Genomic DNA, 17240 nt, shown 5'->3' with positions numbered 1-17240 from the left:
AGCATGCGACTCCTGAGCCAACATGTCCAGAAGAGGCAGACCAGGATCCAGCATCTTCAGAACAAACTCCAGCTCATGACACCAGAATACTCGACACCAGTCAATGAGTCTTAAGCATACCAACTTTTTCAGGAGAAGTGTAACGATGATAGTGTGGGGTCAAGTTGAATCTTTTTGACCTGTTTTACTTAGTAATGCTTTGTCTGATGCTTTTCATGTATTCTACATAATGTAAGACATCACCATAGTGACTGTAGTTTTGCCAATCATCCAATAAAATAGTACTCACTCAACTACTGTTGTGGTGGCTAATTCATCAGTAGCATTTTGTGTATTAAAACATGACATTCATAAACTCCTTCACATGTGCACCAGTCTTTATGCATAGGCAAACAGTCCTGTAAAGAATTAAATAATATCAAATGTAATAATTAATCATGTTTGAGATATTTAAATATTTTTAACTGAGTACCCTGCTGGTCAGGCTGGTTTTAGCTGGTCTCCCAGCCTGGTCATAGCTGGTTTTAGAGGGGTTTTGGTTAGCTATTGACCTTATGTAGCCCCGCCCCTTTTCAGTGTTGCGCTCGTTGTCTTTTGACTTCCGGTTTGTATTTCCACAGCGATATTACATTTATGAATGAACTGCTCGTTTTAAAATCTTCCCGACCTACTGACATTTGTTAAGACATCTGCTTTAAACATAACAATGCTCATGATAACTTTCATTAACTCTACAACAAGTAAATCCACTTAACCAACTAATTATTCTTTGACAGCGATGCCATAGAAATGTACAGAGCTACCGCAAAACGGAAGTTCAAAGACAATTTTATAAAGATGGCGGCGCGCTTGTTTCTCTGGTAAATAAGGTCTATAGGAGACTGGGAGACCAGGTAAAACCAGTTACTTCCAGCTTAAACCAGCTAAGACCAGCCAACCATCTTAGGCTGGTTTTAGCTGGATTTTTCGATTCTCAAACATAAGTCAGATTGCTATTGCCATTTTAAGAAGAGAGAAGTTAAAAATTCTGCCTTATGCTGCAGAAATAGTTGTCACAACATGCTATTACACTGCCTTTTTTATAGGTCACTTTTTGTTAGAAATCCATTACTGACCCCCATCCACACCTTAGCTTAACAGTGGATTTTCCCCATGCTGAATATATGCAAAGGATTCCCCAATTTTTATTTTTAATCAGTCGAATTTTTTTGACCTAAAATATTTACTAGAGGCTAATAATATAAAATTTAACAACACATTAACATTAACAGTTCTCTTGTTTTATCTGATTGTATTTCTTTTATAATGATCTATTTACATTATTATTATTTGTAATTTAAATAATTATTAGTTTTTTTATTACCTCGCAACCTTAATTTGGGAAACCCTGCACTAGTGAATATGTGCGTGCGTATGTTGTCCGCACTGAGGTTTATGAAACCACTTGCAATGATATCTGTTAAAGGACAAACTGGATCAATACCATTACATCATATGAAATTGTTTTAAGGGGATTCCCTTTTCTCTATCCACATTTTTACAGCACATTCACATGCTCCTTATGTAACCATGCTTTTCATCGGGTGAGGACAACCAAGAACATTGTAATGATTAAGTTATGATTAAATGAGGAACAGCCCATAGATAGATAGTTTGATTAATGGAAGATCATTAAGGTTTTCGGTTGATAATAAGAAACAATAACAGCAGAAGCTGTGCAAGCCCCATGCATTTTTCCAAACAGCCTACTTTCATTGTGAAAATTATGCTGCTTTTTTCTCTGAATCCTTCTTTTAACCTCTTGCATCTCTGACTAATTAGTTAACTAACCAAATAATAAACAAAAGCTCAAGTAATGTTTGTTTATGACATTTAAAAAAAAAAAAGCCCCACAAAGACTCAGGGAGGTATTGCAGCATCCCCAGGGGAAGAACACTGCGAGTGTTGCATGGGGAGTCCTGCAGGACCAGCGCACCAGCTCCATCATTGATGCAGAGGAGGTGAGAGAGGAACATCCCCGCACTCACTGCTGCGCAACTACTTTAACCTGCTGCAACATCACAAAAGAGCGCAAAGAACCTGCTTTTTCATTTTTTACACGTGAAAACAGGTTTCTCTACGCCTTTTAAGACGTTTGGGTAATGCTGCGGTGGATATGCTGAAGTCCAGATGAGTCGCATCTCTGTGGTTTAGTTGAGTGTGTGGGCAGAGGAGATTGTCTTCCGATCTGGATTGAACTGAGTGGAACTGAATCCATTAAACCCGATCACAAAGAGAGGATGACCATTTCGACATGGGAGGATAATGTCTGAGCGCCTCTTTGACTTGTTTTAATTAGTTTACAAACAAAATTGCCAAGCAAAAGAAAATATTAACAATCTGGACATCTTTATTCGACGTCTCAAGCCATATTAACCGTATGAATACCTGATTTGAAGTTAAAGAAATCGTAAATAATGGGAAATTAGCGCCGTCTGACCACTTTTATAATATTTAACATCCGCCAAAAGGAGTTTTCTTTTTCTTTCAGAAATATTAACTTTGGATTTCCACAATGGCGATAAACACAGATACGGAGTTTGCGAAATCGAATCTGGGGGAGAGTGGCGGCACGCAACCGGCCGAGACCGAGAAACTCCTCGTGACCACCGAGCCCACCGGGGTGAAGACCTCCACCTCCTTCACGGTCAGTGTCGGGGATGACAAGGCTCTCGACGGGGATCAGAACGGCCACAGTCTGCCGCTGAGAGCCGGATCAGTGGGGCAGCTCTCCGCGGCTCCTCTCTCCCCGTCCAGAGCGAGCCGCTCATCATTCGCCGGCAATGCCGCCCAAGAGCAGCAGAAACCCAAAGACTACCTCATACTGGTCATTTTTTCCTGCTTTTGTCCCGTGTGGCCACTAAGCATCGTTGCGTTGGTCTATTCAATTATGGTGAGTAGGCAGTAGCCAATAAGTTACAATTTAAATAATTATGGGTTTTATTTCTTAATTCAGACCAACATTACCACATTTTTTTGCATTACCGACACGAAATTGTGTTCAAAGTAGCTATACTTGAACATACAACAGAAATCTCTTTCACTTCAATAAACAGTCTGTCTGTTGTATGGCAAGCCATTTTACATTCATTCCTTAAAGCTGCTGTTACCTACTAACATATGTTTAAATTACATCTGTAGTGACTATTCATTACATTAGATTCCCATTCCAGCTGTAATTATTCTTTTCCCAGTTGTGCTCACCGAGCTACAGTCTCATATAAATACAAGCAAAACAGAAACCGATAGTAAAACTATCCCAATAGTAAAAATGTTAATAGTAATGGTAAAAGTTAATAAATATTATCTGAACCATAGACCACCATAGAGTTCATTTCCAGTAACAATGGAACTTGCTACTATTGGGATACCGACTAGTAGCAAAGGCAATATTTGAATAAGTACAGTGAAAGTGAAAACGATAGCAGTCGCTAATAGTTGGATTACTTTCTCAATTAACACTATGTACTAAAATAGTTAGATACTAGTTAGTTTTAATAGTACTAGATTAGTTTTAAATTGATACTACTGAGTATAACTGCTAAAATGACTTGCCATACTCTTGCAAATCATATGCAAATGCGCAGGAGCTGCATTGAGAGAGCGGAGCACAAATCCACTGACAGGTGTGATTTACAGCCCTGCATATGCTCACAGTAAACGGACCTGACTGCGTGCTTGGGAGCCGTTTGCCAGAAAATTGGTGCAGACTACCTTCACCGCACATGAAGCACCTACACTCTGGGGACTGTGGAGCAAAACAGTCATTTAGGAAGCATAAATGGGGTGTGACTGTTCTTTTGCCATAAAATGAAAGCCAGCCTATTTTTTTCAAAGCATAGATACAAAAATTATTTTATCCAAATCTTTATTTCCAACTCTGAGGAACACACACGTGTAGGGTGTGGTACCATTTATCTGTGTTTAATGAAGACTTACAAGAGATTGCATCCATGACATGACTGTCCCTCTGGAAAAATACTCTTGTTAGCGGATAACAGTGTGCCCTGCTTTTTCTAATCAAAGATGAGTGTTTCTGTGTTCACTTTTTCATCCCCTCTCTCTGAAAGAACAGTGAATCAGCAGCGTATAACCTCAGCAGGATACAAATGAGACTTTCCACTATAGTCACATGAGAACAGCTTTTAAACACATAATTTCAATAAATGTAATAAGACACGGTCAAATTCAGCCTTAAGTTAATTTTGAACCATTGTGTGTCGTTTTCATTACAACTTTCTAAGTGTTTCAGTGGGACATGCACTATTGGAGGAACACAAATTAGAGCATTCGATTATCATCAGTTGAAAGGCGCCATACAAATGTACTCCAGTTTTTTGTAAAGATCAAAATCGTTCTGTACATTTACTGTACAGAATGATCCCTGCTGTGCCTGATGCCCTTTGCAGTGCCTTTGTGTTAAGACAGATTGGATATTTAGAGTCATGAACACTCCTCCTGATCAAGTTTTTGAGGATGCATTGAAAGCTACCAATATTCTACTGCAAACAGCTGTTTTATCAAACACACTTATGCAAATAGCATCTCCCAGCCTTGTCTGTCCAGACAAATACAAGCCTTTCTTCCATGCCAACAGAGTGACAGCTGAAATCAGAGCTGGCTGAAAATTTAAGAGAGGGCAAGAAAAATCAATTTAGCCTTCTGCCCTGCTATAACTAAGGACCTCTATGTCTTATTTAGGGTTGTAATTCTTAAAGAGCACTTATAATGCTTTTCCCCCCGGGTATTACCTTTTATGTTCTGTGTAATACAGCTGTTTGTGCATGTTAAACGTCTTCAGAGTTTCAAAGATCAAAGTGCACAAGCTATTGTCTCCCAAAGAAAGAACTGATTCTGAACTGCCTGAAATGAATTCCAGTCTTACTTCCGCCTCGAACCTACTGGTTTGTAACAAATTTGCATAATGCCCGCCTATGGTCTTCACTAGCTATCCACGAACAATGACACAAATGTCGGAAACCTCCGGAGTTGAAATTCAGATATTTTAATCTGCATTTAGTTTCCGACACGCGCTGTAGGCGCTGTAGACCAATCACAACAGACTGGGCCATCTGACCAATCAGAGCAAAGGAGGCTCTCGGAGAGGGGTTTCGAGAGACGGAATCCTTTATCAGACACTGAGAAAAAGAGGTGATGCTGAAATGTATATTATGAGAAAATTAAAGTGTTTTTTTTTTTTTTTTTTTTTTTTATACATTTAATGCATGTAAACGTATTGTAGCCCTCCGAAAGAGGAACCTTAGGAACCTTTAAAATAGCATAATATGGGGCAATTTAAAGGATTATTTCACTTTCAAATGAAAAATACCCCAAGCTTTACTCACCCTCAAGCCATAGGTGTATATGACTTTCTTCTTTCAGATCAACACAATCAGAGAAATATTAATAAATATCCTGACGCATCCGAGCTTTATAATGGCAGTAAGCATTACCAAACAAGTATGAGCTAAAGAAAGTGCCTCCATCCACATCCATCCATCATAAACATACTCCACATGGCTCCGGGTGGTTAATAAATTTAATAAAGTTTTTGTAAAAAAAATATATTCATATTTAACAAGTTGAAGTAAAATATGTAGCTATCACCAGACCGCCTTCCGTATACAACTTTATAAATATTTCTCCGATTGTGTTCATCAGAATGAGGAAAGTCATATACATCTAGGATGGCTTGAGGGTGAGTAAATTTTGGGCTAATTTTCATGTGAAAGTGAACTAATCCTATAATGTTTTGGCTTCATTAAAAATATTTTTTTATACCATGAAATAATAGATAAAATAAATAACTACAAATAGAATGTGAACAGGATTTCTATTAGAATTTAGATTTTTATGTGGGTAAGGCTTAAACTGGAAAATTATTGTGTATTACAAACTAAAGCAGCTAAAAAACAAAAAATAATAAAAAGCTAGCTAGAAGAGTACAGAAGAGGATTAGGGCCAAGCAATAATAAAACAATAAAACCATCTCGAGATTAAAGTTGTTAAATTTCGAGAAAAAAATCGTTAAATTTCGAGAAAAAAGTCGAAATAAAATGTTGAGAATAAACTCATTAAATTACGAGAATAAATTCGTTAAATTCTGAGAAAAATGTCGTTAAATTTCGAGAAAAAAGTCAAGATAAAATGTTGAGAATAAACTCATTAAATTATGAGAAAAAGTCGAAAATTTAAAGTTAAATTACGAATTTGTTCTCATAATCTAATGACTTTTTTCTCGTAATTTAATGACTTTATTCTCAACATTTTATTTAGACTTTTTTCTCGAAATTTAACAACTTTAATCTCGAGATGGTTTTATTTTTTTATTATTGCTTGGCTCTAATCCTCTTCCGTAGAAGAGAGAGAGTCATGTTATTGTATATCTTGTTTGGTAGGTTTAAAACATTAAAAAATGGAAAATAATGATCTAATATATAAGAAATATTCATCATATTGTATTTAATGTTAATGTTACTTTTGACAAGTTTGGATTTCTGAGGCAAGGCCAAAAAAAAGAGGCGCAATGTGCAGTGTGATTAGAACTGGAAATCACACTGCACATTTTCATTTATGAAAATCAGGCTAATCATTTTTTCTATTATTCTTAAGTCAATATTTGTGCCTTTCTGAATAAGGTGTCTGACTTTGGCACAACCCTCAGTACAAGGGCAGATTCATAGAACAAAACAGGACTAAAGCAAAACAAATATAAGAGCACAAAGAAGGAACAAGAATAATAGACATAATGACATTTTGTGGCTTTCACTGGTCTACAAAAAATGGGATGCTACAAAAATATTTAGGTTTTATTTTGTGAATGATTCCAGACTCATAGCCACAGACATCTAAACAGTTCCTCTCAGCCGAGACCTAGAAAGCAATTGTAACTGTCAAGCAAAGTGTTGTACTGTACAGTAGGTATGCATCAGGAACGCCAAAATCGATGAGCTTACAGAGGCAATACAGTGGCGAATAAGATGTTATGGTAAGCTGAAGCTCATGGAAGCAGAAAAGAATCATTTGCTTGGCATGGGGAGGTGTGGTGGATTTTATTGGACAATCTCAATGGGATGGGAGGACCAGTAAAGCAGTAACTGCACACACTGCAGCTTCTGCTGGTAAAATATGGTAAGCAGAGCTGCTGAATGGCTTTGTTTCTGTGTCCAATAGTACGTGACATTACACTCTAACAGGAATTTGAGACTACAATAGGCTGCCATTTTGTGCTTTTCCAGCTTTTCAGTAGCTCATATAAAATATCTTTGGAAAATATTGATGCATTAAGCAGCTTGTTGCACATCTCTCAAACAAGCTCTATAGTGTAATATGGTGTCATCATGTTCTCACAATGCTGAGTGAAACATTACATTATGAAAGCAAACAGATCATGTTTCCAGTGCACCTGCTCATGCACTGACAACAGATGCTTGTTTCCATGGGCAAAACAGAGAGAATGGAGACAAATAATAAAGAAATAAACTAAATAAATACATTAAAAACTAGAATGAGGAAAAAATATTAATATTACAAATACTGTACATATAAAAAAAATATGAGACAATAGCAATGTCAACAGATAAAGTTCACGGAGGCAACGATATGCACAGATATTAAAATTTTGGCAGATACCAGTAAGTCCATAATTGTTTTCATGTTATTTCTGATAAATGGCAGATTTAAAAATTCTACATTATGGATCAATATTTTGTCAAAATGAATGAAAAATTAAAACACTAAAAACTAAAATAAATCATTTTAAATGTTACAAGCAAATTTAGGCATCACAGCAAAAATTGATTAATTTTCAAATTTAACTGCGATACAAAATTATTAGTGTTTTTAAATATTAACTTAAAGTGATGCCATAAAAGCTAATCTAAATATAAAAATTGGGGAAATTAACATCCACAATCCAGCAATCAATATACTGTATATCCAATGTATGAAAAAACGTAAAATATAATAATAATAATAATAATGATCTGTAAGGCAGTTTTTTTTATCAACCCCTTCACTCAGTTAATTTAAAGCTGCACCTCCTTTAATGTTGCCACCTGCAGTGTTGAATAATGGCCCGAAAAGTAAGCAGCTATTAATAATAATAATAATAATAATAGCAGAAGAAAAAAAAAAGAAAAAACATGAAATATGCATGAATGTGGTTTTAATTGTTACTGTCAATATAATCTAATTAATACAAAAATATTATAGTATCAGTTTCTAGTTGATGAAATGAATTCATTTTGGAAGAAAAAAAAAAAAAAAAAAAGGAAAAACAAAAAGAGGGGACGTTGCCTCCATTGTACAGGTTTTCAGTCACTCCTCTTTGGCCGCTGGCATGGCTGTTTATAATTAATGGCTCAGGCTTGTGAGGGAACGCTAAGAGCTCCTGTTCACTCCCAGGCTGCAGCAGGAGATGTTGAGAGGGGGAGGGGAAATTTCCAGTGTGTTTATGTGACAGAGGGAGAAAGTGAGGAGAAAAGGGGGCCATCAAATCGGCCCAGAAGAATTGGCAAAGACTTTCCAGTTCAAGAGAAATATATTACAAGCCAAAGCTCCTGGGGAATCAGCGTTATCCATTTGCCGTGTCACGGGGCCACACCCCTCTTCTGCTCGGAAAAGCCGCACACAGCCCATTAGAATCCACTGGCGTTTCTGAGCCTTCTCTAAACCGCAGTCAGGCAAAATGCACCTCAAAACACAAAGAGCCGGAAGCCATTTGTGCGGCTGCATCACGACGGCATACTGCACTGTCATCCTGCTAAATGAAAGCAGGTGAGAACGGTCGTGAGATTGAAACGCAAGAATGGCAGATGGCATTTTACTACACAGTATTTTCAAAAGACTCCCACTGATTGAAAGCGCTGATCCGGCTTTTCGCAGTGATTAGACTCGGGAATCAATAACGTTGTGCTGCTCCAGCCACATATTATAACCCTGCTAGGGTGTCAGAGCCAGTCTGCAGTATTTGAACTGAGAGACGATGGGTCGGTTAGCAGAGAGGGAAGGGTACAGCTCCCTGAAAAGTGCCATAGGAGTTTATATACATCTGCAAAACAGATATTTAAGTATCTGAATGGTACTTCTGAATGGTACTGAACATATATTTTACAATCTTTATCAAACACTGGGGCAGATGTGGCCTAATGGTTAGAGAGTCAGACAGGTAACCCAAAGGTTGTGGGTTCGATTCTCAATACCGGCAAGAAATGAGCAAGGCACCTAACCCCCAGTCGCCCCCCGGGCGCCACAGCAAAATGGCTGCCTATTGCTGGGTGTGCTGCTCTGCAGTGTGTGTTCACACTAACCACTTCTCCTAATGTGTGTGTGCACTGAATAAAAGGATGAAATGCAGAGGACAAATTCTGAGTATGGGTTACTTATTCTGTAAGTGGCAACAGGTAAACTGCAGCTTGACATTGTGGAAGCAGAGCCTCCCTGTGGGTGAGGGATGATTTTGTGTGTGTGTGTGTGTGATGGGGGAAGCTCTTCAGTTTCTCCAACAAAACCAGTTTGATAGAGCAGTAATCCTATCTGCTATTGCCCTATGTCTGCTCTAAGTGAACGCTGAAGACATGATTAAGAGTATTATGGTTCCTCAGTCTGCCTTTCAGTCGTCGGTTGTACATTCACCAGGGATTAATATGAAAGTGGCTTCCTAGTGTGTTTATAAACAGTCTGTTTAACATTATGCAACTTTAAGGATTTAGCTTTTTTCCATAGCCAATATTTTGTTTATAACTCATTTTCAACTTTTGAATTCTTCTTTTCTCAACTTGACAAAGATCATCTTAAAGGGATAGTTCACCTAAAAATGAAAATTCTTCATCATTTACTCACCCTCTTGTCGTTCCAAACCTGCATGCAAATTTTTGTTTTGTGGAACACAAAGGAAGAATGTTGGGAATCAAACACAATTCTGACTTCCATGGTTTGGACAGAAGAATTAAAGTCATACAGGTTTGGAAGAGCATGAGGTTAAGTAAATGATGACAGAATTTTTACCTTTTGTCACTTCATATTAATATGGGGTAACAATGGTTTCCCCAAGTTGGTATGTATGTAGTAGTATCATTACGGAAGCCGTCAAGTCCGAAGGTGCTGAACAAAGGCTGAAACACAAAAGTAGGTTGAAAATACTTAGTTTGTTACGCTCAATTAGGGCCACATAAAGTTTCAGGCCTTTTACCTGACATGGTAATAACTAAAAAAGTTACTACTTTTCAGTTACTACTCAACCTGTTGTGTTCTCCCTATAGTCCACAAAAGATGAGGTGTAGAAAATCAGACTGGACTTTTAATTGTCAATTTATGTTAATTTAACCTTAAAATCTGTATTTACTTGACCATCTGGAATTATTACAGATGTAATGAAAAAATAAAAAGATAAAAAGACCCCAAATTTCCACAGATATAGTATATTCTTCAATGACACTGTGATCATTCAAATGCATTAATCAGGGTCATTTTGTTATCTAAAACTAAAAATAAAACCATAAAAAACATTTTTGTTACTTGAAAAAAATGAATGTTAAATGAAATATAAAATTGAAAACTATAATAATATCTCAATAATACTTAAATGACACTGGTATTAATATAATTTGTGTCCCTCTCTGATAAACTGGGGAAAAAAAGAGAAATCTGAAGTTGCACAAGCTGTACAAGGCTCTTCTACGCCCTACTTAGATAACAATGCTTTTGGGAATCAAGCCGTACATATTAAGTACAACTTACTTTCTATTAAAGTCCTACTTAGTGCTTCGGGAAGCTTCGAGAAGTCCATTCAGCACCCTGGACAGCGCCACCACTCCCCAGACTCCTGAGTTTCTTTTATGATAACATGAGATTGCGTCACATCACAAGACGAAAAACCACACCGATGTGATGGAGAAAGGAATTAGCATTTGAGTGTGGGGAGATTGGTTGGCCACTGTGTCAGAGGCTTTTTCCTGCACAATCTATTGCTCAGTATTGATTACTTTAATGCAGTCTACTGGAGAGGCTCTCCCTAGGGTACACTGACCATCTAATGGGTGGCTGTGGCATAGGGCTGCACTAATAAGAAAACTGCTCGCCTAATCCTGTATCCAAATCATTTGAACAATTCACAAAGTCACCTCTGACCTTTTTCTTCCTTGCATACTCACATTTAGATTTCAACCAATGACTTAAAGGTGGGGTAAGTAGATTTTCAAAAATGCAAACCCAAACAAACCCACCCCTCTCTTCATTGCTCTGCCTCCAAAACGCACCCTCCAATCCTAACCACCCTGCTCCAAGTCAGTCTCGAGCCCCGATCGCTGCTGGCAGGCGAGGCGAGTGCGCTAACAATGATGCTGCAAACAGTGCGCAAACAGTGCATCAGTGCGCAGTGGTTTACCTGCAAAACTCTCACTATCTGGCCACTGTTACACACGCAATGCGAGTGGATGTCTGTTTACCACAGCTGACGCGCAACAAAATGCTTCACGAAAAATAAAGCTCAGATGATGAACGAACAACAAAGAAGCACAAAAAATAAACGTACAGTACACAAGTGTTCGTTGTAAGTCGCCAACAGTACCGCAGCTCCAGACATTCAATGACACTCAAACCCAGTGTTACTCACATGTGAAGCGGAATCAAAGCAGCCTCCGCATCTGTTTTCAGGCCTTCCCGCTTTGCTCTCTCCTACGGTGGCCCAGTAGTGCACAACACAACGAAATCAAAAAAGCAAACATAAGTTCACAACACAACGAAAACAAGCCACAACACAACGGAATCAAGCCACAACACAACGGAATCAAGCCACAACACAACGGAATCAAGCCACAACACAACGGAAACAAGCCACAACACAACGGAATAAAGCCACAACACAACTAAATCAAGCCACAACACAACGGAAACAAGCCACAACACAACGGAATAAAGCCACAACACAACGGAAACAAGCCACAACACAACGGAATCAAGCCACAACACAACGAAATCAAGCCACAACACAACGGAATCAAGCCACAACACAACGAAATCAAGCCACAACACAACGGAATCAAGCCACAACACAACGAAATCAAGCCACAACACAACGAAATCAAGCCACAACACAACGGAAACAAGCCACAACACAACGGAATAAAGCCACAACACAACGGAAACAAGCCACAGCACAACGAAATCAAGCCACAACACAACGGAAACAAGCCACAACACAACAAAATCAAGCCACAACACAACGGAAACAAGCCACAACACAATGGAATCAAGCCACAACACAACGAAATCAAGCCACAACACAACGGAAACAAGCCACAGCACAACGGAATAAAGCCACAACACAACGGAAACAAGCCACAACACAACGGAATAAAGCCACAACACAACGGAATAAAGCCACAACACAACGAAATCAAGCCACAACACAATGGAATCAAGCCACAACACAACGGAATCAAGCCACAACACAACGAAATCAAGCCACAACACAACGGAAACAAGCCACAACACAACGAAATCAAGCCACAACACAACGGAAACAAGCCACAGCACAACGGAATCAAGCCACAACACAATGGAAACAAGCCACAACACAATGGAATCAAGCCACAACACAACGAAATCAAGCCACAGCACAACGAAATCAAGCCACAACACAACGGAATCAAGCCACAACACAACGGAAACAAGCCACAGCACAACGAAATCAAGCCACAACACAACGGAATAAAGCCACAACACAACAAAATCAAGCCACAACACAACGGAATCAAGCCACAACACAACGGAATCAAGCCACAACACAACGAAATCAAGCCACAACACAACGGAAACAAGCCACAGCACAACGGAATCAAGCCACAACACAATGGAAACAAGCCACAACACAATGGAAACAAGCCACAACACAACGAAATAAAGCCACAACACAACGGAAACAAGCCACAGCACAACGAAATCAAGCCACAACACAACGAAATAAAGCCACAACACAACAAAATCAAGCCACAACACAACGGAAACAAGCCACAACACAACGAAATAAAGCCACAACACAACGGAATAAAGCCACAACACAACGGAAATGCTCCCGACCACTAGGGGGCTCTCAGAGCTCGGTAATATTAGTATTCCTTGCCACTGTTCTATAAAGTCGACAGTCTTACAAAGATATCAATACCATGATTAGTTTTAAGTATGTAGACATTGTATATCGACATGAAATATTAATTAAAAATCAACTACGTTCACAATAGCTTCATATTTATACTTGTGAATGATTTGACGCGATACCACGGCGCATGATGAAGGGAACATCCACCAATTCCACCAAGTGGTTAAAACGTATAATTTGTATTCATTAAAATGACTTTGTTTAACATTTAAAAACAGACATGTTCAAATTCCAAAGCTTGTTAGTTCCTGTTGGTAAGACTGACAAGCTTTGGAATTTGAATATGTCTGTTTTTAAATGTTACAAGTAATTTATTGAATACAAATTATACGTTTTAACCACTTGGTGGAATTGGCAGACATTCCCTTCATCATGCGCCGTTGTAGCGCGTCAAATCATTCACATGTATAAATATGAAGCTATTTTGCATGTAGATGATTTTGAATTAATATTTCATGTCGATATATGGTGGTCACACACTGTTAAAACTAATAGTGGTATTGATATTACTGCCAAGGAAAACTAACTTTACCGAACTCTGAGAGCCCCCTAGTGGTCGGGAGCATTTCCGTTGTGTTGTGGCTTGATTTCGTTGTGTTGTGAACTTATGTTTGCTTTTTTAATTTCGTTGTGTTGTGCACTACTGGGCCACCGTACTCTCCAGCGCTGGAAAGCTTTTCTAATACTAACACGGGTCCTAAAGTGCTTGCCCAGTCATAAACCTTAATTCCAGTGATATTCTTTTGAAGTCTTTTGTATTGTGTCTCATCATTTCTCTTTCTGCAGTTTTTTTTTCTTCCAAACTGTTTTTGAAAAACTTACCCCACCTTTAAATGAAAAAATAAAAAGTGTATTATAACAGGTTATACTGTGCATACTTTTTTTGCTAGGAGGTTTTTGTGACATTCTCTCTTTTTTGTATTGCTACAGTCCAGAAACAGTCTACAGCAGGGGGATATGGATGGGGCAAGACGCCTGGGACGCTTGGCTCGCCTGATTAGCTGTGTGGCCATCATCGTGGGCCTCCTTAGCATCATAATCTATGTGGTGGTTGCAGGTATGTCATATTACAAGCTTTGATTGTGTCATCTAGCCACTACCAGACATGAAAAATGTGACATGCTCTATTATTTTGAGTGGGAAATCACAATAAGACATTTGTGGAGAAATGTGATAAGCAAAAGACTTGAATTTTGACTGTTTTGTGTTGTTTTTGATAAATAAGTCTCGGCCTTCAGATTATGCCAACTTTATCAAGAAATTCAAATAAATTTCATTTTGATGCTGTATTCTAAAGTTCTGATTTGGTGCTCAAGAAACATTTCTTATTATCAGAGTTGAAAACAATTGTGCTCCTTTTTATGTGGAAACTGTGATACTTTTTTTCAGGATACTTTGATGAATAGAAAGTTCAAAAGATCAGCAATTTTAAAGATTAAAGAAATATTATGCAACAATATAAAAGTCTTTAATGTCACTTTTGATCGATTTAATGTCTCCTTGTTGAATAAAAAGTATCAACTTCTTAATAAAATCTTTACATAACAAATATTTGATGTTTGAATAAGTTGACTAATTCTGTCAAAAATATCTGAAAATAGTTTTGAGAAGATTTTCTTAAAAACAAGTTATGTCAGCCACCTTTTACATGATAATGGATTAGAAACATCATAAATCATTCAGACTCAAAATTAATTTCTAGGCCAAAACGACTCTAATAATATAGCAATACGAATAATAGAGCAGTTCACATACCGTGATTTGATGTGTTGCATGTATTTCACTCAGTGTTGCTGTTAAAATTCATACGCTCTTTTTTTTCTGCTCTATCCTCAGTGACTGGAAAGGGGGCGTAGTAAGATGAGAAACCCGTCTACAGCACTACTGCAAAAAACTCACACACAATGTAATTAAAATTAAGATCTCCCTCTTAACAATAATGCCACAGAAGTTGAAAAGAAACGAGGACTGTAGCAACTAAATAAGATCTGATTAAATAGCAAAAATGCATGCAGTAGGTTAGCATGCTCAGTGAAGAAAAAACAAAACAAAATCCCATATGTTAAAAAGAACAGTGATGGCTTGCATTATGTAAATGAGAATCATTGCTGTTTCGGCAAGAACTCGTCTGAGGATGACTCGAAGGACGAGGGGACGTTTTTCAGAGATGGTCTTTGAAAACACGGCTATGCCCGGCAAGCTGCATTTTAACCTTATATTACTCCTGGTTGATCTTGCATTCGAAAATTATGCACAAAAAATATTTGCAATATAACTACTGATGTATGTTTTATAAAAAGATTTATATGTGGAGTTTAAACTACGGGAATGAACTAGGGATGGCAAGACTGTTAGAGGCCTTGTTAGACTTAACAGGAATGGTCATTGGGGTTGGTTCATTTTTGTTTATTTATTTTGTAGGTTTTGATTATAAAAATGACCACGTGCATGCCTGATCTTGTATGTGAGTAACTGTCAGCATTTTTCATTACTATCTTTTTTTATCTGTGAGAGTAGTGGGTATCTACAGATGGGAATGTACATCATTGTCCTGTGCGTGTCCAATGCTATATTCTCTTGATGGCACAAAGTTCATGGTGAGCTCTGTCCTAGCAATGAGGCTCCACTACACGTCCTGCACTAGTATAGTTTCCTTCAGAGAGGTAAGACTGTAACGTTAAGCATGCCAGGCCTCTCTCTCCTGACAAAAACTGCTGGAGCATGGACATTCAACTAGAGGCATGCGACGGCCAGCACCATTCTGTGCCAAGACCTTTATATCAGTATGCTAAACAAATCACAGGACTATTCATCTTTTCCAGAATTCTTTCCAGGACAGAATGCCAGTCTCCTTGTCATAAATCTCCCTTACTTAACCCTTATAAATATGAGATATATATCAGCATATTTATAGAAATATTTAGGCATGCTGTGGGTGGACAAAACACTTTTTTTTTATCTTCACCTAGAATGAGCTAAATGACTTTTCTTTGACATGTCTCACAGTGTTGATTGCATCTCTGTGACTTCTAATTTATCGATCTGCTGATATTAATAAGACAAAATTACACAAATTAAGAGTGGAGGTACAGATACATAACAGCACTTATCTGGTTAGTTAGACTGAGGGACGGATATGAAGGAAACATTCCACAGCAGAGCCTATTGATCTGCTTCATTCATACTGAATTAAGTCTTTTACTGCCCTGTCATAGATTTCTAAGCACTTTATCACTTATTTTTCATTATTACTCTCATGTCCTTTCAATACTTTTGTGTCCTACAAGTATGACCTTCATGTATAAACTAGACTGTTAGCACCTAAACACCTAAGACTTCCTTTATAGGCATTGTACTATATAGTTTACTGTTTTGTAAATTCATGTGATCAGATGCTCCTTTTTTTCTGGAAATTGATGCTACTCATAACTATTTTGTTCACTGTAAGCAATTATGTTACTGTGTAATTCATAATAACCATTAGGCCCATATGAATGAGATGCAAAAATGCTGCTATGTGTCTTTTAAAACTGTGATTTATTATGTACAACATATGTTTTTTCTATGTACCTTTGCAAGTGTGAAATAAACTTTAACATGCATGGTCCACAACTTGCTTGCAGCTATTGATCCTGTACAGCACAGCGGCAGGGAAACACAAGCAAGAAAATTACTGCATTAGCAAAAAAGTGAAAATGTTAAATGCGCCAAACAAAGAGACACAGCAAGACAACAGCTTTCAAAGCCTTCCTGCCCATAGCACATAAACACAAGCTTCATTTTTCATGCTCCTGACTATTGCTGCTGTAAATAATGCATGGCTAAGGAAATGGCACAAGATCTACTGGCTGATTTTGCACTTCCCTGGTTCTCTGATCTCTAAGTATGGCCCTCTGCCCAGCCTCACTCCAGCACTCAGCACTAACAGCGCTCTCTCACTCACAGTGACACAAAGTGTTTAAGTACACACAAATTTAGCCACCATCTTAAATGAGACTAAAGTGCCATCATTAGTCATCTAGGATCATAAACTGAAAAGGTT

General features: G+C 38.0%; 1 protein-coding gene across 1 annotated transcript; it reads left to right on the top strand.

The window, feature by feature from the left end:
- Nucleotides 1–1955: 1955 nt before the first annotated feature.
- trarg1a (trafficking regulator of GLUT4 (SLC2A4) 1a) lies at nt 1956–16810 on the top strand. The gene is made up of 3 exons (XM_048161686.1): nt 1956–2932; nt 14129–14255; nt 15035–16810. The coding sequence occupies exons 1-3, from the start codon at nt 2555–2557 to the stop codon at nt 15052–15054; spliced, it is 525 nt and encodes a 174-aa protein (XP_048017643.1). The 5' UTR covers nt 1956–2554; the 3' UTR covers nt 15055–16810.
- The last annotated feature ends 430 nt before the right edge of the window (nt 16811–17240 follow it).

This window comes from Megalobrama amblycephala, linkage group LG16, assembly GCF_018812025.1.
Source record: "Megalobrama amblycephala isolate DHTTF-2021 linkage group LG16, ASM1881202v1, whole genome shotgun sequence".
NCBI classification, from domain to species: Eukaryota; Metazoa; Chordata; class Actinopteri; order Cypriniformes; family Xenocyprididae; genus Megalobrama; species Megalobrama amblycephala.
This window is presented reverse-complemented; position numbering and strand designations above follow the sequence as displayed.